We start from the raw sequence: 23005 nt of genomic DNA on the forward strand, positions 1-23005 counted from the left end.
TAAACACTTTGTATACATTAGTACAAGAATCATTACAAAGTTAAACTCTCCTTTCAAAATATTTTCTAAACACACCACATTTCTCAAACACTTTCTCAAACAAGGAAAACATAAGTGAGTTAAGCAATTAAGAGCCCATGGATAACCATGGATACAAAGGGTGCTAACACCTTCCCTTTGTATAATGTACCTCCCGAACTCAAAATCTAATCAAGGTCTTTCCTGTTCTTTTCGGCCTTTCCTTATTGGATAAAAGAAAAGTCGGTGGCGACTCTTGCTATCCGCAACATAACTTTTCAAAGCAAAAACACAAAGTCAGTTCACCGTATCACAGAGTTGTAATATTGTGTTTATTTGATTTAATAATGATTTTGCTACGACTATATCCTAAGTGAAGGTGAGTATGCGATGACAAATTTTAAATTGTTATGTTATAACCCGTGTTATGGAGCAGATTATGTTTGATTGTGTGTGACATCCTGAACTGATGCGTTTTGTTTAATTAAACTCCATATTAAATTGTATGCGGGGTTTAGGGTGTTACAATACTCATAAAGAAAACATGCACTAAGGAGTCACTAAAGCTAGATTCCTGACTAGAAGAAACATTTTTAGATAATGCTCATGAAAACGATGAATTCGTGCCACCGAAGGCCTATAAGAAAATGGAAAGACCCAAATCGATCGGAGATTTTATTACCATATACGTAAGAGGGGGCCATGAAAGACCATCAAGATAGTGTCCAACTTACAAGAATCCGTGCAAAAGGCTCTCATAAAATGTTTGAGAGGAACCGTGACTTTGTCACATGGTTTGTAAGGGGGATACATTACCTGAGTCCGGAAGTGGCATGCCTTACTTTAGCCTTAGGAGAAGATGTCCCTTACATAGCCCAATGCAGCTAAAAGCAATCTCCGCGAAAAGCCAAACTTACGAGAAATACCATGGACGAGACGAGTACCAAGTCAAAGACAACATAACGCAACAATCTTTCACAAAGGTAAAGAGTGTTATGGCAAAATTCCGAAGAGTGGAGATACATCACATTCCAAAGTGAAGAAAATGGTCGGGAATACATGTCGTCGAAGCTGGCCATTTCCAAGGCGCGATACCATAATAAAATCGTTATACACGAGACATTTGCAAACCCAAGCATAAGTGAAGAAGTAAACGCAATGGAACAGAAGCCGGTAATTTTGAATTGGAGGACACCGATAATAAGTACATAACAACCGGATAGCTCCTAAAGGATAGAAAGGAAGTAGAAAAATAAAGAGAAAGTCTTGCACGTACTCGTTAGTTGAAGGACGACTTACAAGAGGACATTCACCAATATCTTGTTAAAATGTCTAACTATAAAAAGGAGAAAAAAATGTGCTAAAGGAGATTCACAAAAATAAAGGGCATAACAAGGCCTTAAAATCTTACAAATATAATTTCAAACATTGAAACAAACACAGTCTTATTTCCTCCATATTCTGATATTTATTGTATTTTCAGCCCACATAAAACGTCGCGGTTACATCAACAAATATATGAAATAGCTACCTTGTACAAAGAAAACAAAAGCCATGCTCACCTCTTAAGCCGATCGTTGAAACTATCATATTATTTTTTAAAACTAACTATTTGTTATTATTTATGACTATAAAATCTAATCAATCTCACCAAAAGTTATTATTTATAACTATAATAATCATTTATTCAACCTCACCAAAAGTCACTGTGCCACTTTCTGTCTCTTCTCTCTTAATAAGGTACTGTTTTTTTGTTACAACAGAATATTGGAATCTATTATAGCGTCCAAAACATTGTCTTGTCAAACTTAACTGAAAGAATATGGAATTAGAGAGTAAAAATAATCAAATCCAAGCTTCAAATGCAGATCAACAAAATGGAGGAACAAATTTTTTCAAAACATGTTTCAATGTACTGAATACCTTAACAGGTATTGGAATACTCTCAATGCCATATGCAGTTTATCAAGGAGGATGGTTCAGTTTCATGCTGCTAATAATTTTTGGTGTGATATGTTGCTACACAGCTTTACTTTTGGAAAGGTGTATGAACCTAAATCCAAAAATAAAATCTTACGCTGATATAGGCGAGGTTGCATTCGGGTACAAAGGAAGAGCTGTGATAGCTATATTCATATATTTAGAGGCATTTTTAATATGTGTGGAGCTTCTTATTCTAGAAGCAGACAATTTGGAGAAGCTTTTTCCAAACATGGAATTCACAATCTTTGGCGTAAGAATTGGTGGTAAAAGTGGTTTTGTTTTTCTCACTGCTTTGGCGATACTACCAACAACATGGTTGAGAAACTTGGGAGCTTTGGCTTATATTTCTGTTGGTGGGGTGCTCACTTCTGTTATTTTGATTGGATGTGTTGTGTGGGTTGGTGAAGTGGATGGTGTGGGATTTGATGAAAGGGGTGATGTGATTCATTGGAGTGGATTGGCTACTTCTATGAGCATTTTTGCTTTTTGTTTTAGTGCTCATTCGTTGATGCCTACAATATGCACTTCCATGAGTGACAGAAAACAATTTTCCAAGGTAATTTCTTGGCCTTCTTATCACATTTTAGTTTTGGGGAAAATATTTCTTATTTATAGGGTGTTTGTATCTAAATTATTTGAAATATTTTAGATAATTATTATTTTTTGAAAATAAATAACACCTTAAATGTTCTCAAAGGCGGAACATGCCGAAAAGACATCAAAATGTACACAACAATACAAAAACGTTAAACATAGAAAAACAAACAGAAATCTCTAAAACAAACCAGGGTGTAGGAAACAGAAACCATACGAAGAGAACCCCACCAACAGAAATATAAGCCAAAGCACCCCACCATTGCAGTGCAAAAATATCAAAGACGAAACACCGTTACAGCGCGATAAAACACAGTTACCGCAGTTTGCACACCCTCATTGTTTAAAATGATGAAGGTTATAGTGAAAGTTATGATATCCTACTCCTCGATCTACCCTGTGGTGATTAGTGATGTAAACAATAAATTTTCACTAACTCTTTTAACTTGTATTAATAATTTTTTTATGATGTCAACTTAATATAAATCATTTATCATGAAATTTGTTTGACAAATTTAATCTTAGTAGTTATTAGTTATTAATTTATTTATTTTTATTTGGTCAAACACAAAATCATCGTTAAATATATTATTTGTAATAGTTATTAAATTATGTTTTAATATATTTATTTTAAAGATTTTATATAATAACAAAAATAATATTAATTTAAATTATAGTATTATCACGTAATATTGTGAGAAATTTACCGCGACGATCGTTATTAGCAATCCAACACTTATGTTGACCGCAATCATTTTTTAAAACCTTGGTCTTGCCAATAAATGATTTTCAAAGTGAAAATGTTTTTATCTATACCGCTCCTCCATCGTCACCTATGTGGCAAAGAAGATAAGACCATTATGGAATTTACAAAGAATTCAAAACAAGTTTTTAAAGTGAATATTCATCCGAGTCTCATGTTAAATAGAAAAAAGAATAAAAAATAAATAAAATGTTACTTTAAATATAGAGAGTTTGTTTGAAATTTTTTCACCACAACAACTTTAGTGTTGTGGATGTAGTAGGGTTTGGGTAATTCTATGTCATAAGTCGGGTTTTTTTTTTCAACAAAAATTTGGTTAATAGGGTTTTTAGTTTTTCTGTGCAAAAATAGTAGCCAGAATGGGTTTGGAATTTTTCTTTATAAAAATTATATGTGAGAGAGTTTGTAATTTTTTCGTTTAAAAATTGAAATTGAGAAATTGTGCAATTTATTTTCTAAAAATTATAATTGTATGAAAAAGTTTGTAGTTTTGTCCTCGTAAAAACATAAATTGAGTGAAAATATTTGTGTTGATAAAAAAATAAGGTTGTTGTGACTCAAGTGTAAGTTAGAAGTCTCATATTGCTTGAAAAAATGAACGTTTGCCACTTTATAACAGAGATGACTCATATACCTAGTATTTTAAAATTTTGGATGAATATGTGGTGTCTCTCTCACTTATGTGGTTTCTCTTGATCCATTAGAAATGTTATCTCACGACCCATCAATGGTATCACAGCTGATAGTCCAACTAAAGGACATACACCTTGTATTGAAAGTCTTTATGATAAGGTGATGGTCAGGCGATGTGTCTTGATGAAGTTCTCGTGACGTGGTTAAGTGTGAGTTAAAAGTCTCACATTGTTTAAAAAAATGGAGGATGAGCGATTTATAAGAGATATGACTCATATACTTGTGCCTTAAGATTTTAGGTAAATATATGTGGTTTCTCTCACTTGTGTGGTTGCTCTTAACTCAATGTGGTAACTCCCTTATGACTCATCACAAGGATCAAGTCAACTTTAATCCTAGACCTAGTCCTTAAGGATCTAAACAACTAAACAAAGTTAACTTAAGAAAGTTGACTTGGAAGAGCTAATTCTCACACAAAGAACCTAATATTTTTATACTAAAAACTAGCCATCATCCCACATGTAACAAAGAGACACAAGAGAATGACAAAAAACACAAGAGATACCGTCTGGATCCATTAAGACTTGACGTCTAAAAGTGTCATTTCTCAATTGAATTATATCTTGGAGAAGCTTTCAAAAGAATAACGTTACCTTAGACGGGCCCAACATTTTTAGATAAGAGGTAGAAAGTGGTTAACCTCATTTAAAGGGGTTAACTCTTGCGGACTAGAATCATTCAGGACATCATAAGTCGATTTAACATAATACTCATCGTCTTTTCCATGACGCCACCACCATTAATCCACGTCTTGTCTTGAGAAAATTTAAAACCTAGAGTGACCAAAAAAAGGTTACTCGTAACCTCCAATTCCTAGATGAAATATCAATTTTTGCACCAAAGATCCACAAATTCAAATCCCGTCTTCCCAATGGCCCAAGGTCTTTATGTTTTGATCCTACTTAACAGAAATTTGAAAGAGTATATGGAAAAATCATCTCAAAGGAGTTTTTCATATTTTATGTCATCATAAAAGAAAATAAGAAGATCATTCGGCATCTTAACATAAGCTTAAGAGGAAGATTCTCTTCCGCTATGTGGAAGACTTTCAACTAATGGACCTCAACTAGGCGAAGATCACGTTCCTCCTCCTCTACTTTTGGGCTTACATTAGAGAATAATTTAAATTCTTCTTTATAAATTTCTTTTATTTCAACGATTAATTTGAAGAGTTTTTAACATGAAAGAATTTAGTAAGTATTTTGTCAAAATTAAATTTAAAGAGTTTTTACATACCACCGGACAATTAACAAAGTTTCTTAGCTATTTTGTACATGTTAATTTCAAATTGATCATTATTATTTTGTTTAATGATACATTCTGGTACCTTCTTTTTTTAATTTTTGCAAATTAGTTGTTATGAAATTTTGAAAATTTGTAATATGGTCCTTTTATCTAATTTGTCCTTAAATTTTTTTTTTCTTCATATTGATCTTTATTTTATATATTTAAAAATAGGTCATTCAACTTATAGAATTTTAAATTTGACTAAAATCATTTAAAATTATCATTCAGTTAACTTATTATTATATATTTATATTTTATCCTAAAAATTTTAAAATTTATTAAATAATCCCTTAAAGTTTAAGAATCAATAATTTTTAACTCCTTTCATACAATACTTTTTAGAACTCTAATTGAATTGTGTAGTACTCTAATATCCTTATAATTTTTCGATTATCTCATCTAAACACACTTCAAAATGGTAGATGTTAGATGTTGAGAAATTTGATATCTGAAATTTTAAAATGAATAACTATCAAACAATTTATAGTCTCCTAAATTATCTATGTATGGCTTAGAAGTTGTTAATAGTTCTTAACTTTGTCTTGATTTCTGTAATTGCAGGTTGTGTTGGTTTGCTTTGTGTTAAGCACTATTATCTATGGAACTATTGCCGTTCTAGGCTACATGATGTTTGGAGATCATTTAAAGTCTCAAATCACATTAAACTTACCCAAAAACACTATTAGCACTAAAATAGCAATCTACTCCACCGTAATTAATCCTTTCACTAAGTATGCTATTGAAATCAGCCCCATAACAATTGCTATTGAAGACAAATGGAATCTATGCATGAGTAGACCTATTAGCATTTTAGTGAGAACAACCATTGTTGCTTGCAGTGTTCTTGTGGCACTATACATCCCCTTTTTTGCATACATTATGGCATTTACCGGTGCATTTTTGAGTGTGGCAATATCATTGTTGTTCCCTTGTGTTTGCTATTTAAAGATGAAAAAAGGTGGTAAGAAATTGGAGTTAGAGATGATGATCATCCTGGGAATTCTTATCATCGGTACATTGATTGGGATACAAGGAACGTATGTATCAGTGGGGCAAATAGTAAATCAGATGAAGCATTGAAGGTGTAGATTATTTTCTTAATGCTATTTGTTATTAATGTTAATGTTAACCGTTCTTGAACATGAAAAAAGTGGTGATTATCAACTTGTGATAATCACTAGAATTGATTGAGATATGAAGCATTTGTTCATTTTTGTATGACAATGATGGTCTTAAATCTTAATATTTGATCACATATCTTTAGTTTTTTTTTCTTCATCTTCATTCTTATGTGCTTTTTATTACATGTTTTTGTTGAAAATTTCTCAAAATCTATGGAGAATTTTAATCAATCTTTATAAACAAGGTTGTTATCACCCACACAATGACAATAAAAGAAAAACAATGAAGAAGGAAAGAAAGTAAAGAACGATGAATGAGAAGAAGAATTAAAATTCTGCAGAGTTTCTCTCTGCCCACAAACTGTGGAAAACTTCTTATTCACTTTGCAACTGCAAAATACTGTGAATTACAATGTTATGAATACTCTATTCACTTTATTACAAAAATAAGGATTACTCTCTCTATTTATAGATTTAGGTTAACTTGGAACTCAAGTCAAAGTCCAAAACTATAAAAGCCCAAAATAGTTAACACTACTAAAAATAGGCCTAAGTCGAAATCCTGTGTGAAGGAACATGCTTCGACACACTAACATAACTCAACACACTAGGTGGTTCGACATTTCCTTGTTCTGTCGAGCAACCTACTTCGACACAAGGAATTACAATTCAACACACCACCTAATTCATTGTGTCTAATCTATCTACATTCATCATAGCTCTTAGTCTTCTGAACACTTCGACCCGCACTCCCTTCATCATGATGTCTGCAATTTGGTTCTCAGTTCTGCAGTGTTCCGCATTCATCTTCCCATATGCTACCTACTCTCAAAGATAATGGAATCTCATCTCGATGTGCTTGCTTCGACCATGTGCTATCGGATTCTTCGCCAGCTTGATAGCTGACATGTTGTCGATCCTCATGGTAATTGCTCCATGATCAGAAAAATAGCAAGTGTACTATTTTTACCGATGTAGTAATAAGGAGTTTTATTTCCAAGTATCGATCTCAGGGATTGCGTAGGAAACACTTATTTTACTTTGATTCTATCAGAACAAAAAGATAATGGTTTGGTTGTTTTTGGAGTTTCAGCAATAAACACAAAAGACAGTAAAATATAATTGATCAATATAAAATATGCTAGGGGGAGTGGTTGATTTAACCAGTTAAGAATTCAGTCAATATTTCCTTAGTACGCATGAAACATTCAATTACCTAACCTCAGAATGTTCTTCCTTAAGTCCTCAAGAAAGAAACTATTAAACTACCAATTCTTATCAAATGTCCATTAAATAAATCCTTGGTTTTAATCATAAATAAAATCGAGGTTTTCGGTGATTTACAAAAGTTACTAGTCCTAGATGATGCATTCATAAACCCAATTGTGTGAAAACACTAACAATCACAATCCTGTTATTGAAAGTCATAGATCAATTTGTATTTGTCCGATACAAAAGCATAACAACATCCCACAATTGAATTGAAATAAGTAACATGGTAATAAGGAAATCATTTGTTCAAATTCATAACATACGATCAAATCAGGACCGCCCCCCTAACATAGGGGGTTTAGCCTCTCATAGTATTAAACGAAATCATAGTATGAAAATTAGACATTACAAAGAACTAAGAGATTTTGATCTTCAATGGTCGGAACCCTTGAATCTCGCCGTCTTCGAATTCTCCGTAGTAGCTATCCTCTCAATACAGTGTTTTCTTTCGTCCGTCAAAAAGTATTCTCTCCTTTCTCTTCCAAGCCTTCTAATAGCTTCAGATGAATTTCTTCCAAGCAAAAGGTCCAAACTACCCTTAATGAGCAGAATAGGTTCACAAAGCAAAAGTTGAGGTTTCCAAGCCGCGCCCAACAACACGGGTCGTGTGTGTACATACGGGTGCCCGTGTGTGCTCTCCAAAATGGGCATCTTCAAATCAAGCTACAGGGGCAACAACACGGGCCGTGTTCCTCCACACGGGTGCCCGTGTTAATGCACTGTTTTAAACAACACGGTCGTGTGTCACCACACGGGTGCCCGTGTTGATCTCTGTTTTTCTTCTCCCATTTTGCTTTGCCTGACCAACAACACGGGCAGTGTTGTAGCACACGGGTGCCCGTGTTGACCTGCTGTCTCTTCATATTTTTGCCTTTCTGAGTATCCATAACTTCACTATTAATGCTTTTAAACCTGTGCAATGGCCTGTAACAATAACACTACCAAACGAAGCGTAAAAGAGATCTTTTTGACATAAACTTGTAATCAAATGCAATGCGATACCAAACCAACAAAACATGATAAATGACTCTGAAGCAACTATAAACAAACATAAATCTTACCAAAGTGATGAAAATATGTCGGATTAACGGTGGGAATTCAATGGAAATGGTGACCTATCACAACCCTAAACTTGTCTCATTGCTTGTCCTCAAGTGATGTATTGAGTCCAAACAAAGGTCACCCACGAATTCATTTTCCACAATGCAACCTAGTCTTTCACAATTTGTGTTATTCCTTTCCAATCGAGTTTCAGGTCTCTCCGACTCAGGCAGTTTGCCACATTTCCACATCAGAAGCCTCGTCACCTACAAGCTTTTCACACACTCACAACATCTCTCATGGTTAGGGTGTGTACACTCACAGCGCAGTATGCAATACCAGACTCTTAAATTTGAATACATTCTAATTTCACGACAATAGCAGATTCCACACACTTTACGAGGTCTTTTAGGTTGTAACGGGGCTTGGGTACGGTGGGATAAACAAAAAAATGGATAACAAAGGGTTTTGAACTCGGCATTCATGTTGTGTGATTTTTCTTTCTCTTTTTCTCGTGCATCATGTATACTCTGGGGGTTAATTTCACTCTTTTGACTCTTTTTTCTACTCAATTTTTTTTGCGAGCATTTTATAGGTGTTAGAGTCTTAAGTTTCGGCAAGTGCATATTTCTCTTTTGTTTCTCTTTTTTTTTCTTGTTGGACATACACAATTCTTTTCTTTTTGTATGATCTCTTATTATGCACTTGCCCCATCTTTCAAGATTACCACCCCAAACTTAGTTTTATGCACATCTTGCAACTCACAACAATCATACCGAGTAATGGAAGAAATGAATGATTAGTGGTTAACATGGGGTTTATGATGAATAAAATGGCTAAGGCTCAACGGGGTTTACGAAGGGAAACATACAGATAGGGAAATCAAGAAAGGCCCTGGCTAACAAACAACTTGCCTCAGTGTGTGTTGTCATGCTGTGAAGTGTCAAAAGGACATACGCAAAATCAGAATGGTAGAGTCATACCTGGCTGAACTCTCATGCTGATGTTTAGTGTCTGGCTTATTGTGATCTCACCATGTTGGTTAGCTTTGCAAGCTCTGAAGCCTCCTCGTGTTATGTGGTTCTTTTATGACTTGGTTTTTCCATACCGCTCTCTTCGTCCGGTGTCCCCAAATTGTGTCCGACTTTATTTTCTCAAGGTTGCATCAACTTCCGGTGTGCCTTATCAGCATAAGTTTGAGGGGTGTCATTCATACACTACCATTGATCCCGTGATCGTCCAACTGTTTCTCATCACTATGTACACACAGTAAGTCCAAAAGAAAAGAAAACAAACAAACACACTAATATAATGATAACATAACAAAAACAAAACAAATTGAAAGAGAATTAAAACATGAAAGGAGAAAACCCCCCCACACTTGAACTAAACATTGACCTCAATGTTTAAATTCAAAAACGAAGGGGACTTACAGTGATCACTGTTGTGGAGGAGTTTTATTTCCAAGTATCGATCTCAGGGATTGCGTAGGAAACACTTATTTTACTTTGATTCTATCAGAACAAAAAGATAATGGTTTGGTTGTTTTTGGAGTTTCAACAATAAACACAAAAGACAGTAAAATATAATTGATCAATATAAAATATGCTAGGGGGAGTGGTTGATTTAACCAGTTAAGAATTCAGTCAATATTTCCTTAGTACGCATGAAACATTCAATTACCTAACCTCAGAATGTTCTTCCTTAAGTCCTCAAGAAAGAAACTATTAAACTACCAATTCTTATCAAATGTCCATTCAATAAATCCTTGGTTTTAATCATAAATAAAATCGAGGTTTTCGGTGGTTTACAAAAGTTACTAGTCCTAGATGATGCATTCATAAACCCAATTGTGTGAAAACCCTAACAATCACAATCCTGTTATTGAAAGTCATAGATCAATTTGTATTTGTCCGATACAAAAGCATAACAACATCACACAATTGAATTGAAATAAGTAACATGGTAATAAGGAAATCATTTGTTCAAATTCATAACATACGATCAAATCAAGACCACCCCCCTAACATAGGGGGTTTAGTGTAACACCCCGATAAAATATGATAATTATTTAATTTAAGTTTAATAGTATATTATGATGATAATATGAATGAGAGGGTAGTATTTTTCAAAATAAAAGATAAACCCTTCATATATATTATTATTAGTATATTTATTAATTTAATTAAATAATTGGAATTTTATTGGATTATTATTATTGGAATAATAAAGTTGGAATTGGAACGATTTTTGGAATCGGTAAAGAGTCCCATTTAGTAAAAAGGTTTTTACACGTGAAAACAGAGAAGCGACTAAAAAGTGGAAAAAGGGCAAAAAGGAAGAGCAAGAGAAAAAGGGTTGAAGAAGGGAAAAGCTTGAAGTTAAAGGATTTGCCGGATTAACTCAGGTAAGAGGGGTTTATCATCGTTTAATGGGCATTATGGGTTAACATGTAATGGGTAGTAATAAGCCATTGAATTGACTCTAATCAAGATGATGAATGCTGCAAATTGTGAACTTATGGATGAATGAGATATGGGTTTATAATTGAAGAAAATCCGTAGGAATTAGATGTAATAAGGTTAGAAATTGTGAAATTGAATGGGTATGATCTGTGTTAGATAATATGAACGAATGCTGTGTAAAAATTGGACTGTGGGAGGTTGGATTTGAGAAATCTCGTAGCAGAGAAAAACCCATAGCAGATCTGGAATTTTGGTTTCTGGTCATACGCGTATGACACTAGGCCATACGCGTATGAGATGGCCTGGAGGGGAGGAGACTGGTGCTGATACGCGCCATACGCGTGTACTTACGCGTAGCCTGTGAGTGGTACGCGTATGGGGTGAGGCCATACGCGTATGAATGAAGAAGATGATGTTCTAACGTAGTTTTGTCTCTGTTGGTACGCGTATGGGAGAAGTGGTACGCGTATCATACGCATATGAGACAGGCCATACGAGTATGGGCTTGGCTAGGAAATGTGCCATACGCGTATGGGCATGAGGCATACGTGTATGGGCAGAAGTTCGATTTTTCTGAGCTGTTGTTGTGCAGTTTTGGTCGTTTCAGCTGAGTGATGTAATTTAGCTGATGTATGATATAGTAGGGATCATTTCCCGTTGTTTTGAGCAGTATAGGTATTAGTAAAGTGTGCTAATACTGTGATTTGTTATTGGGCATGACATGATATGAGTCTGTGATAAATATGCTGATGATGTATGATGGTATGCATAATGCTGTGAATATATCTCTTATGTATGCAATTGTGGATGGACTGTTTATGGCTTAGAGTGTGAGCATATGTCCATTGTGGATTGTTGTTGATGTTTGCATGCTAGGTGATTTAGCGTGCATAGCATAGCCTTTATGGTGGTAGCTAATTCCCATGGTGAGGAATTAGTGAGGGAGTCACTAGGTCTCAAATGAGTGGGACTAGTGAGCTTGGTAGCCGTATCTGGGTTTGATCGGTGAGGTTGAACTATGTGTTCACGAATAGTCGGTACCGCATGCATGGAGTCTCATTTCATAATGTATGTATGGCGTATAATATGAATGGATGTATTCCAATATTATACGTGTGTTTTGTGTTTGTGTTGAGTATGATTATGAGTTGATGTTGCCGTTGCTGAATGTGTGATATGATTAGGGTGATGAATGTGTTAATTTACTTAGCATTACATGATATTTTATAATGCTTATTATATCGATTGAGGAACTCACCCTTACAACTATGTTTCAGGTAACGAGCAGTGATTGAGTAGAAGCTAGTGCTTGGAGTCTAGCGTAGTTCCTTAGTGGGTCATGCTCTGGTATATGTAACATCGGGACGGGATGTTTTACTTTGTTTTATTTTTGGTTGTTGGACAATTTTACATGAAATGTGTTACATGGTTTGCATGTTGTTAGATTTCTATCCGCTGCGAATTGTGCAATGTTTTATTTTGATTAATAAATGAGCATGGCAAGTTATTTTGGTGAATGGTGTGAAGTGTCAAGTGTGACACCCTGAAATTGCATATCTACTCTGATTCATATTGTGTTGTTTTAATTAATTATTGGGGTATTTTAGAAGGGTGTTACATCAGTGGTATCAGAGCATAGTCGGTCGAGTCGAGTCGTAATTATTCTGTTTCTCTGTATGTGATAGGTGTTGTGTAACCCTATCAGTACTTATTGTTTTAGCTTGTTGGATTAACTCAGAATAGAGATTGCTGGAAGAGGTAGAGACGATGTTGCGATTGCTGAGGCTCTGGGTATGCTAGCTGGAGTACTTGGAGGGAATCCGAATGTTGTGGGATTGGGAGCTGCTCGTCAACTGAGTGAGTTCCAGAAGAACAATCCTCCAATGTTCAAGGGATCATACGATCCAGATGGTGCTCAGAAGTGGTTGAAGGAGATCGAGAGGATCTTCCGAGTGACTGAGTGTGCCGATAACCAGAAGGTCAGGTTCGGTACGCATATGCTGTCAGAGGAAGCAGATGATTGGTGGGTTGCTGCCCGCACTGAGTTGGAAGCTGCTGGGAGTGCTGAGATCACTTGGGCGGTGTTCAGAGAGAGATTCCTGAGGAAGTACTTTCCAGAGGATGTCAGAGGAAAGAAAGAGATAGAGTTCTTAGAATTGAAGCAGGGCAACCGGTCTGTTACTGAGTATGCTGCTAAGTTCACAGAGCTGTCGAAGTATTACACTCCCTATGATGAGGCTACTGAGGAATTTTCAAAATGTGTGAAGTTTGAGAACGGGTTACGTCCCGAGATCAAGCAGGCTATTGGGTATCAGCGGATTAGAGTGTTTTCTGACTTGGTTGACTGTTGCAGGATTTTTGAACAGGATACCAAGGCCAGAGCGGAGAGCTATCAGCAGAGGGTTGATAGGAAAGGCAAGAATCAAAATGATCGTGGGAAGCCGTATGCAGCTGACAAAGGTTTCCAGAGACAGAGTGGGATGAAGAGACCTAATGGGGGAGACTCCAGTGCCCCTGCTAAGTGTTACAGATGTGGTCAGGCTAGACATCGTATCCATGAGTGTACTAGTACTGAGAAGAAGTGTTTCAAGTGTGGCAAAGGTGATCACTTGGCTGCAGAGTGCCGGTTGAAGACTATGACTTGTTTCAACCGTGGAGAGGTGGGTCATATCAGTCCACAGTGTCCTAAGCCGAAGAAAGAGAACCAGTCGGGAGGCAAGGTCTTTGCTTTATCGGGTTCTGAGACTTCTGCAGGTGATCGTTTGATCCGAGGTACGTGTTATATTAATGGCTTTCCTCTTGTAGCTATTATTGACACAGGTGCGACTCATTCCTTTATATCTTTGGATTGTGCTGTGAAACTTAAATTAGAGATATCTGAGATGCATGGGGGTATGGTGATTGATACTCCTGCGAAGGGTTCAGTGACTACTACTTCAGTTTGTTTAAATTGTCCTTTGAGTATTTTTGGTAGAGACTTTGGGATGGACCTCGTGTGTCTTCCACTAGTGCAGATTGATGTTATCCTGGGTATGAACTGGTTGATGTTTAACCGAGTTTATATCAACTGTTTTGATAAGACTGTGATCTTTCCTGAGATTGAGGAAGGAAAGAGTTTGTTTCTATCAGCAAGGCAGGTGAATGAGGCAGTAGCAGATGGGGCAGAGTTGTTTATGCTGTTAGCGACTTTGGAGGCTAAAGATAAACTGGTGATTTGCGATCTAGCCGTGGTGTGTGATTTTCCTGATGTGTTTCCTGAAGAAGTGAATGAATTACCGCCAGAGCGTGAAGTTGAGTTCTCGATTGATTTGGTACCTGGTACTAGGCCGATATCGATGGCTCCGTACCGTATGTCTGCTGTTGAGTTAACTGAATTGAAGAGTCAGCTGGAAGGTCTGTTGGATAAGAAATTTATTCGTCCGAGTGTGTCACCGTGGGGCGCACCAGTGTTATTGGTTAAGAAGAAAGAAGGTACTATGAGGTTGTGTGTGGACTACAGGCAACTGAATAAAGTGACGATCAAGAATCGGTATCCTTTGCCGAGGATTGATGATTTGATGGATCAGTTGGTTGGTGCGAGTGTGTTCAGCAAAATAGATTTGAGATCGGGGTATCATCAGATACGTGTGAAAACTGAGGATATTCAGAAGACTGCTTTCAGAACAAGGTATGGACATTATGAGTATTCTGTAATGCCTTTTGGTGTGACTAATGCGCCTGGGGTATTTATGGAGTATATGAATAGGATTTTCCATCCGTACCTAGACAAGTTTGTTGTGGTGTTTATTGACGATATTTTGGTGTATTCGAAATCTGAAGAAGAGCATGCTGAACATTTGAGAGTGGTTTTAGGAGTTCTACGAGAAAAGAAGTTATTTGCTAAACTGTCCAAGTGTGAATTTTGGTTAGAAGAGGTTAGTTTTCTTGGTCATGTGGTTTCAAGAGGTGGTGTTGCTGTTGATCCTTCTAAGATAGAAGCAGTATCTAAGTGGGAAGCTCCGAAGTCAGTTTCTGAGATAAGGAGTTTTCTTGGACTTGCAAGTTATTATAGGAAATTCATTGAGGGATTTTCTAAGTTGGCGTTACCGTTGACGATGTTGACTAGAAAGGGGCAAGCGTTTGTTTGGGACTCAAAATGTGAAGAAGGTTTCCAAGAGTTAAAGAGAAGGTTAACTACTGCTCTTATTCTGATATTACCAAGTCCGTCGGAACCATTTGAGGTTTACTATGATGCTTCATTGTTGGGTTTGGGTGGTGTTTTGATGCAGAATAAGCAGGTTGTAGCTTATGCTTCGAGACAACTGAAGGTTCATGAGAGGAACTATCCGACACACGATTTAGAGTTGGCAGCTGTGGTATTTGTTCTGAAGTTATGGAGGCATTACTTGTACGGGTCAAGATTTGAGGTTTTCAGTGACCATAAAAGTTTAAAGTATTTGTTTGATCAGAAAGAGCTGAATATGAGACAGAGGAGATGGTTAGAGTTTCTGAAGGATTATGACTTTGGTTTGAATTACCATCCGGGTAAAGCAAACGTAGTGGCTGATGCATTGAGTCGGAAATCATTGCATATGTCTATGTTAATGGTTAAGGAATTGGATTTAATTGAGCAGTTTAGAGACTTGAGTTTGGTGTGTGAGAGTACTCACAATAGTGTTAAATTGGGAATGTTGAAGTTAACGAGTGGTCTTCTGGATGAGATTAGAGAGGGTCAGAAATCCGATGTGCTTTTGGTTGATAAGTTGACTCTAGTGAATCAAGGTCAAGGTGGTGAATTCAGAGTTGATGAGAATGGTGTTTTGAAAATTGGTAATCGGGTGTGTATTCCGGATGTTACCGAACTTAAGAAGAGTATTCTTGAGGAAGGACATCGTAGTGGCCTGAGTATTCATCCTGGGGCTACGAAGATGTATCATGATTTGAAAAAGTTATTTTGGTGGCCGGGAATGAAAAGAGAAATTGCGAGTTTTGTTTATTCTTGTTTGACTTGTCAGAAGTCAAAGATTGAGCATCAGAAGTCGTCTGGGCTAATGCAACCGTTGGCTATTCCAGAGTGGAAGTGGGATAGTATCAGTATGGATTTTGTTTCTGGTTTACCGAGGACAATTAAGAATTTTGAAGCTATTTGGGTGATTATTGACAGATTGACAAAATCGGCTCATTTCATTCCGATCAGAATGGATTATCCGTTAGAGAGATTAGCTGAGTTGTATATTGAGAAAATTGTAAGTTTGCATGGTATTCCGTCGAGTATTGTTTCGGACAGAGATCCTAGATTTACATCGGAGTTCTGGGAAGGTTTGCAGAGGGCTTTGGGAACTAAGCTGAGATTGAGTTCTGCATATCATCCGCAGACTGATGGTCAGACTGAGAGGACGATTCAGTCACTGGGGGATCTTTTGAGGGCTTGTGTTTTGGAAAAGGGAGGTGCTTGGGATTGTTATTTACCTTTTATTGAGTTTACCTACAACAATAGTTTTCATTCGAGCATTGGTATGGCACCGTTTGAAGCTTTGTATGGTAGGAGATGTCGGACACCTTTATGTTGGTATGAGTCCGGTGAGAGTGTTGTGGTTGGACCAGAGATTGTTCAACAAACTACGGAAAAGATTAAGATGATTCAGGAGAAGATGAGGATTGCTCATAGTCGTCAGAAGAGTTATCACGACAAGAGGAGGAAGTCACTTGAGTTTCAAGAGGGAGATCATGTGTTTCTTCGTGTTACTCCGATAACTGGGGTTGGTCGAGCTTTGAAGTCGAAGAAGTTGACACCTCGATTTATTGGTCCTTATCAGATTTTGGAGAGGATAGGGGAGGTAGCCTATCGTATCGCTTTACCTCCGTCACTTGCGAATTTGCATGAGGTTTTTCATGTGTCTCAGTTGAGGAGGTACATTCCTGATCCGTCGCATGTGGTCCAAGTAGATGATGTACAGGTGAGAGATAACCTGACTGTTGAAACATCACCTACGAGGATCAAGGATCGAGAGTTGAAGCAGTTGCGAGGTAAAGAGATTGCTTTGGTAAAGGTAGCTTGGGGAGGACCAGCAGGTGTCGCATCTCGAAAAATACGATTCCTCGCGATGATCGCAGAAAAATTATGTTCGAACAGAGTCGCCACCGAACTTTATTTATCCCAATGAAGGAATAGGAAAATATCGATAAAACCTTTTAGAAAATAGAATAATGGTCGTCGCAACCATATTCGGGTTCGGGAGTCGATTACGCAAGGGGAAGGTATTAGCACCCCTCACGTCCGTTGTACTCAACGGGAACCTTTTAGTCTAATTTGCTATTTGAATGTTAGTTAAATGTTATTTGCTTTCTTTGAGTAATTAGAATTGATGATAAATATGGAGGAAGACCTCAAAGGGGGAAAAGGGAGGTTTTTTATTAGTGTGCTCGCGAAGATACAGCAATCTCCTGCCTACGTATCCTTATGGTGCAATAAGGAAATCAGAGCATTCGTAGTTCGGGCAACTACGGTTTTGGTGTGTTTTGTTTTGATGAACGACTGTGTAGGTCGGCGTTCTAACGGCTAAACGCTGGCATGTCTACTCTCGGGGGAGGCTCTAGCACTGGTTTGTTATGCGCATTAGAAAGGATTGACAGTGTTCTTTTTGAAAGGGTTTTGGTCACGCGGGGGTGACGAGTTGAATTGATGTGTTTGATGTTTGATTGGTTTGGTTTCGATCGCACGGGGGCGAGAAGTTAGGTTTGATTTGTTTGAGATGTCTTTTGAAGAACGACGAAAGATTGAGCAATGTGGTGTTCACCAATCGTCCAATTCTTTCGAGGAATAACAAGGCGTCCGCCTTCTAGTCCCTTTTCGTTCGAATTATTTTGAAAGTTTGTTTGTGGATGTTGAATATGCACGGTAGTGAGGCGTACGCCTCCTACTTGCTTATTCAAAGAATAATGAGACGTGCGCCTCCTATTCCCTTATCCAAGTTTATTTAACGTATTTTAGTCGGAAGTCGATAATTTGTGCAATATGGCGTACGCCAATTATCCAAATAATCGAGAGATGACGAGGCGTACGCCTCCCATCTTTTATCATTCGAAGTTTACTTTAAGAAAGATATGTTTGGATATTTGTATTTGATTTGCGAGAAAAGTTTGAATTTTGGATTGGTAGGTTTGGAAAGGTCGATGATTTGAGTTGATGACGAAGATTCGAGCAATATGGCGTACGCCAATTATTCGAATAATCGAGAGATAATGAAGCGGATGCTCACTATTCTCCTTTTCATTCAAGGATTAATTATTAAAAGGTTTTGAGGAGTGCATTGATTGAAACATTATGATTTGAAGTCGTATGATTATTAGGGTTTTAATTTGATGACGAAGATTCGAGCAATGTGGCGTACGCCAATTATTCGAATAATCGAAAGATAGTGAGGCGTACGCCTCCTATCCTCTTTTCATCTGAAATATAGAATAAAAAGGATTTGGAATTGATTTAGAAAATGAGGTTTGAATGTATATGATTAAGGTTTAATCGGGTGACAAGAACTCGCGCAATATGGCGTACGCCAATTATTCGAGTAATTGAGAAATAGTGAAGCGTACGCTTCCTATCTCCTTTTCACCCCAAGTTTATGTTTAAGAGAAAATTCTTTTGAAATTGAGTTGGTTTGGAAAATGGTTTGAGTTTAGAAATTAGACTTGATTTTGAAAAGTGATTTGAATATTGTGTGATTTAAGATTTAATCGGATGACAAGAACTCGCGCAATATGGCGTACGCCAATTATTCGAGTAGTTGAGAAATAGTGAAGCGTACGCTTCCTATCTCCTTTTCATCCCAAGATTTATGTTAAGAGAGAAAATCCTTTTGATATTTAGTGGTTTGGAAAATGGTTTGAGTTTGTGTATTATTTCATCTACTCGGTTAATCAATAACCAAGTAGGTTTCATTGTAAGAAAGCCCAAGAGTAAGCTATGTGAGGTTGATGGCGATGCGAAGAGCAATCGACTTACAAGGGTGTTTTAAAAATGGGCTCGATATTTGGATCGAGAATTGTGATTTGTGCTTTTTGAAATTGGTTGAAATGGCTTTAAGTTGATGAGCTTGAAATAATCTTGTCACAATTGTAGCACATCATGCAAAATGAAATTAATACTTTGTACATATGACTAAACAAGCATAGAATAATAGTTTATATAAATCTCAAAAGTGAATAATTATCTAAGTTATGCCAAGTAAGAAAATGATGATAATACGACATATTAATTAATTAAATTATAGTAGACTATTTATGATAATAAAGTTTTTTCTAATAAATAAAATTCATGTTTTAAATCAAATAAATTCAAACCAATCCTATGCTAACCAAAAGAAATAAAGAAACTAACTAAAAAGACAGATGGGCCTTGAAGGCCTCTGAAGCCCATTAGGGCGTACAACAACAAGGAGCAAGGGGGTGGTCCAAAACCCAGGAAGCCCATGTGGCTGATCCAATTCGGGTTATCCATAACCCTGGACCGGGTCAAAGAAACCGACCTAAGATCCGTTGGATCTCCAACCTTGAAACATGCGGAACGGCGTTTCCAACGCCTTGAGAAGGTCAACCAATTCTTGGGCAGTGAGAGATCTTGGCTCTCATTCATGGCCATAAATCAAAAAATCTGCAGTTAATGATAATTAACAACAATGAAGAATATATACGCTCTGTTCTTTCTCGTTCAAGAACTCAACCTTTCGGAAAGTAATCGCGTCCCAAACCCTTACATATACCCAGAAACAAACTCCAACCTTAAACTACCTTCCTTGAAATCCAACATTAGAGTTACACAAATCCAACAAACCTAAGCAAGATACTCATTTATATCTACCGATTCGAGAATAATTTCCAGTGATATCACTCAAAGTAAAAGAAAAATCAGGGAAGTGATATGAACCTTACCAACTCAGAGAATCGGAACGTCCAGCTTCTGACGATGTCGCTCAAGTTCTTCCGGCGAGTGTTCTGATTGCAACCAATTGTTCAGACAAAGTATGCTTTCTCTTCACGGTTTGGCTTTTCTCTTTTCCTTTCCTACCCCATTCTTGTCAATATGCTCCTCTGTTTAGACTTCTACTGATGAGGTTTTAGATTTGCTTTTTCCTCAGAGATTCAATACGAAACTCTAAAAGAAGAAAAGCTTTTAGGTGAGGATGAGAATTTCAACAGGGCAACGGTGCAAAATCTCCTCCTCTTCTTCTAATTTCTGTGTTCGATGTGATTTTTATCAGGGTCTTAGCTCGTATTACTCAAAGTTCTAAGGATAAACTTTGAGCACCCATTTGATATCTTTGAGCTTTGGTGTGCAGGTTAGGATGCGATTTCGGCAGAGTGACGGTGCATAAAATTAGGTCTTGGTCGAGTGACGGCGCACCGATTAGGGTTTTTTCTTTTCAATGATTGGATGTCTCTTATATAGAGCTCTGGGTTACCAAGTCTCTCACCTGTGAGCTGGCCAAAAATCCAAGATTTTCCGTTGGAATCAAATCTCCTCTAATTTTGGTGTGGTCCCTAATTTGATGCAGGTGGCAAGGCGAGTTGGTTGGGAGTGGAAATCTTTCCATGATGCGTGGTCCCAAAATGCAGGTGCTTGAAGATTTTGTCTGTAGTGAATCCACGGTAACCATCTCTTTTCACTTTTCACTACAGTAATTGTTCTGTTTTACCCACGTATTGACTTTTGTAACAGGTTTTTTTACTGGTGTTTGTCTACTGCTATTTGGTTATGGATATGCGCACAGTAGCAATGCTCCAATTTGACTTAAGGTTCGTCCATCATGGTTTATCATGATGATTGTGTATCGCAGGTCTCACAACTATCAGAGTGATGCTGAATCCGCTGGTGCTTGATTTCTTTTGACAGCATAGACATTGGTTTGATCGTGGTATGTGGCTACCGCAGGTCTTGTTGTGACCACTGATGTGTTGCAGAGTACTGATTATCTCATTCCTGTTGATAAGCCTGTGGTACTATCTGGCGGCAATCCTCCAAGAAGATTGACAAATGCTGCAGGTATCATCACCTACTGAGTTTAAACCATGTATTTGATTGTTTTGTATGACGATGTTACTGGTGTATTGTATTCAATCCGTGTTGGTAACCTGCTGCAGGTTTTGGTTCTGCAGCCAAGATTTCTTGCCGTTTAAAGGGATAGTTTGATGGCAGTTGATGTTAGCTAGTGCTGTGGTTTTGCAACAGCTTTGGTTGGCAGCGGTATTGACGACACGGGTGGTGCAAGTGGGAAATCTCGACAAGGCTAGTAGCTGTGTTGTTTCACTTTGTAATGGATTTGGATGACCATATTGATTTCTTATTTCTGTCATTCGCAGGTTTTCCGTGTTGCTTCAATCATTGCAACATTATATACAATTCAAAATGCAATTGGCTCGGCTGCAATCACTAGAGTTTCAAATGCACTAGGAGCTGGACATCCACAAGCAACACAATTGTTTGTGTATGCTGCTATGACTCCTGCTGTTTCCAATGCAATTTTGATTAGTTCCACCATTTTTCTCTCTCGACGGATTGTCGGTTATATATTTAGCAACAGGCAGGATATCCTTGTAAACCAAAACGATAGAACTAACTTTGTTTGCTGTCATGGCAGGATGTCCTTGTAAACCAATATAGTAGAACTCACTCTGTTTGCTGTCATAGCAGGATGGGTGTTTGATTGGGTTCTGCAGTAAGCTTGTCATGCACGTCGGGTGGGATTTATGCCAATGACTTTGGTATGTTGTAGGCCTGTGGTAGACTCATTGCTTGGAACCGAAATCTGTTAGAATTCAGTAGGTTCATTTGTATGCTTGTGTATTGGTTTTGAGTATGGTTGTAATGCTACTCATGCTGTAGTTTTGATGACCACTGTTTTGCAGGGCACAAGATTTACGGTGCGGATGGTCCTGGTGTATAATGCATTTGGCTTTGATGTAGACTGCTGTGCTTATCTGGTCGTGGCTTGATGGTCATTAGATTTTGAAGTGTATTTCTTTCATTTGGCCCACTGTAATGTATTTTTAGGACCTAAGATTGCTGTGAACGGTCTTGTGGTATTGTGGTATTTGAAACAACTATGTTTGTAAAAATCCAAAATTTGTTCAGCTAATGTAATTTCTACATTGATGTCTTTAAGCCACGCAATGTTCTATTTCGAAATTCATGGCTATACTATGTACAGGTGACCATCTAGTAACCATGCTAAGCTGCCTCTCGATACATCACTCTAAGAGTACGTCGGTTATAAATGAAAAGAATAAAACTGTGAATTTTCTCTACATTCTTTTATGAACATCTCATTGCCTTTTGTCATCTATGTTCAAGAAAGTGCCAATTTTTAAAATGATCCATGCCTTCAAAGCAGAGGTGAAGCCAACAAAGTTGCAAACCAACTTGGGCACTTTGGCAATCATCGCTTGTAATCACACATACTCATGGCCATATTATTGGATTCACCACCCCAATACTTACATGATGAGACCTACTTAGGACCTTGATTCGACCTAGTATTCCACCCTATGTAATATCCTTTCATCATGTCCTTTTCCTCGTATTCGTATAATAAATCACTTTGGACAAAAATGGGTTTCATGAAATGCATGTTTCTGTGTAGTACGGAAATGACATAATAGTTATAAGAGACTGAGGTGAGGTATTATCGTGATGAAATATATGCCATGCTGTGCATATGATGCTAAATTTAAAAATGAAATTAATTCTACAACAATTTAAATATGTCCGGACAAAATTGGGGTATGACAGCTGC

The 23005-nt window shown here is 37.3% G+C and overlaps 1 protein-coding gene and 2 long non-coding RNA genes across 9 annotated transcripts; all 3 read left to right on the forward strand.

The window, feature by feature from the left end:
• Nucleotides 1-1840: 1840 nt before the first annotated feature.
• Nucleotides 1841-6418, forward strand: LOC127075287 (amino acid transporter AVT1I). The gene is made up of 2 exons (XM_051016773.1): nt 1841-2557; nt 5900-6418. Exons 1-2 carry the CDS (start codon nt 1841-1843, stop codon nt 6416-6418), a joined length of 1236 nt encoding a protein of 411 aa, XP_050872730.1.
• Nucleotides 6419-19587: 13169 nt separating this feature from the next.
• On the forward strand, nt 19588-21497 carry LOC127075288 (uncharacterized). Of its 6 annotated transcripts, XR_007786350.1 has the most exons (5): nt 19588-20688; nt 20768-20861; nt 20932-21008; nt 21106-21255; nt 21354-21493. It is a non-coding gene; the product is annotated as an uncharacterized LOC127075288 (long non-coding RNA). The 6 variants fall into 6 exon arrangements; XR_007786347.1 differs by having other exon boundaries at nt 19588-20861; XR_007786349.1 differs by having other exon boundaries at nt 19588-20861; nt 21145-21255.
• Nucleotides 21498-21504: 7 nt separating this feature from the next.
• Nucleotides 21505-22374, forward strand: LOC127075289 (uncharacterized). 2 transcript variants are annotated; one of them, XR_007786352.1, is made up of 2 exons: nt 21505-22031; nt 22119-22374. It is a non-coding gene; the product is annotated as an uncharacterized LOC127075289 (long non-coding RNA). The 2 variants fall into 2 exon arrangements; XR_007786353.1 differs by having other exon boundaries at nt 21505-21974.
• Nucleotides 22375-23005: the final 631 nt, after the last annotated feature.

This window comes from Lathyrus oleraceus, chromosome 4 (genome assembly GCF_024323335.1).
Source record: "Lathyrus oleraceus cultivar Zhongwan6 chromosome 4, CAAS_Psat_ZW6_1.0, whole genome shotgun sequence".
In the NCBI taxonomy this organism is placed as follows: domain Eukaryota; kingdom Viridiplantae; phylum Streptophyta; class Magnoliopsida; order Fabales; family Fabaceae; genus Lathyrus; species Lathyrus oleraceus.

Coding starts and splice junctions, on each gene's coding strand:
- LOC127075287 (XM_051016773.1), top strand. CDS start 1,841: ATGGAATTAGAGAGTAAAAATAATCAAATCCAAGCTTCAAATGCAGAT. Junction 2,558..5,899: donor ACAGAAAACAATTTTCCAAG/GTAATTTCTTGG, acceptor CTGTAATTGCAG/GTTGTGTTGGTTTGCTTTGT.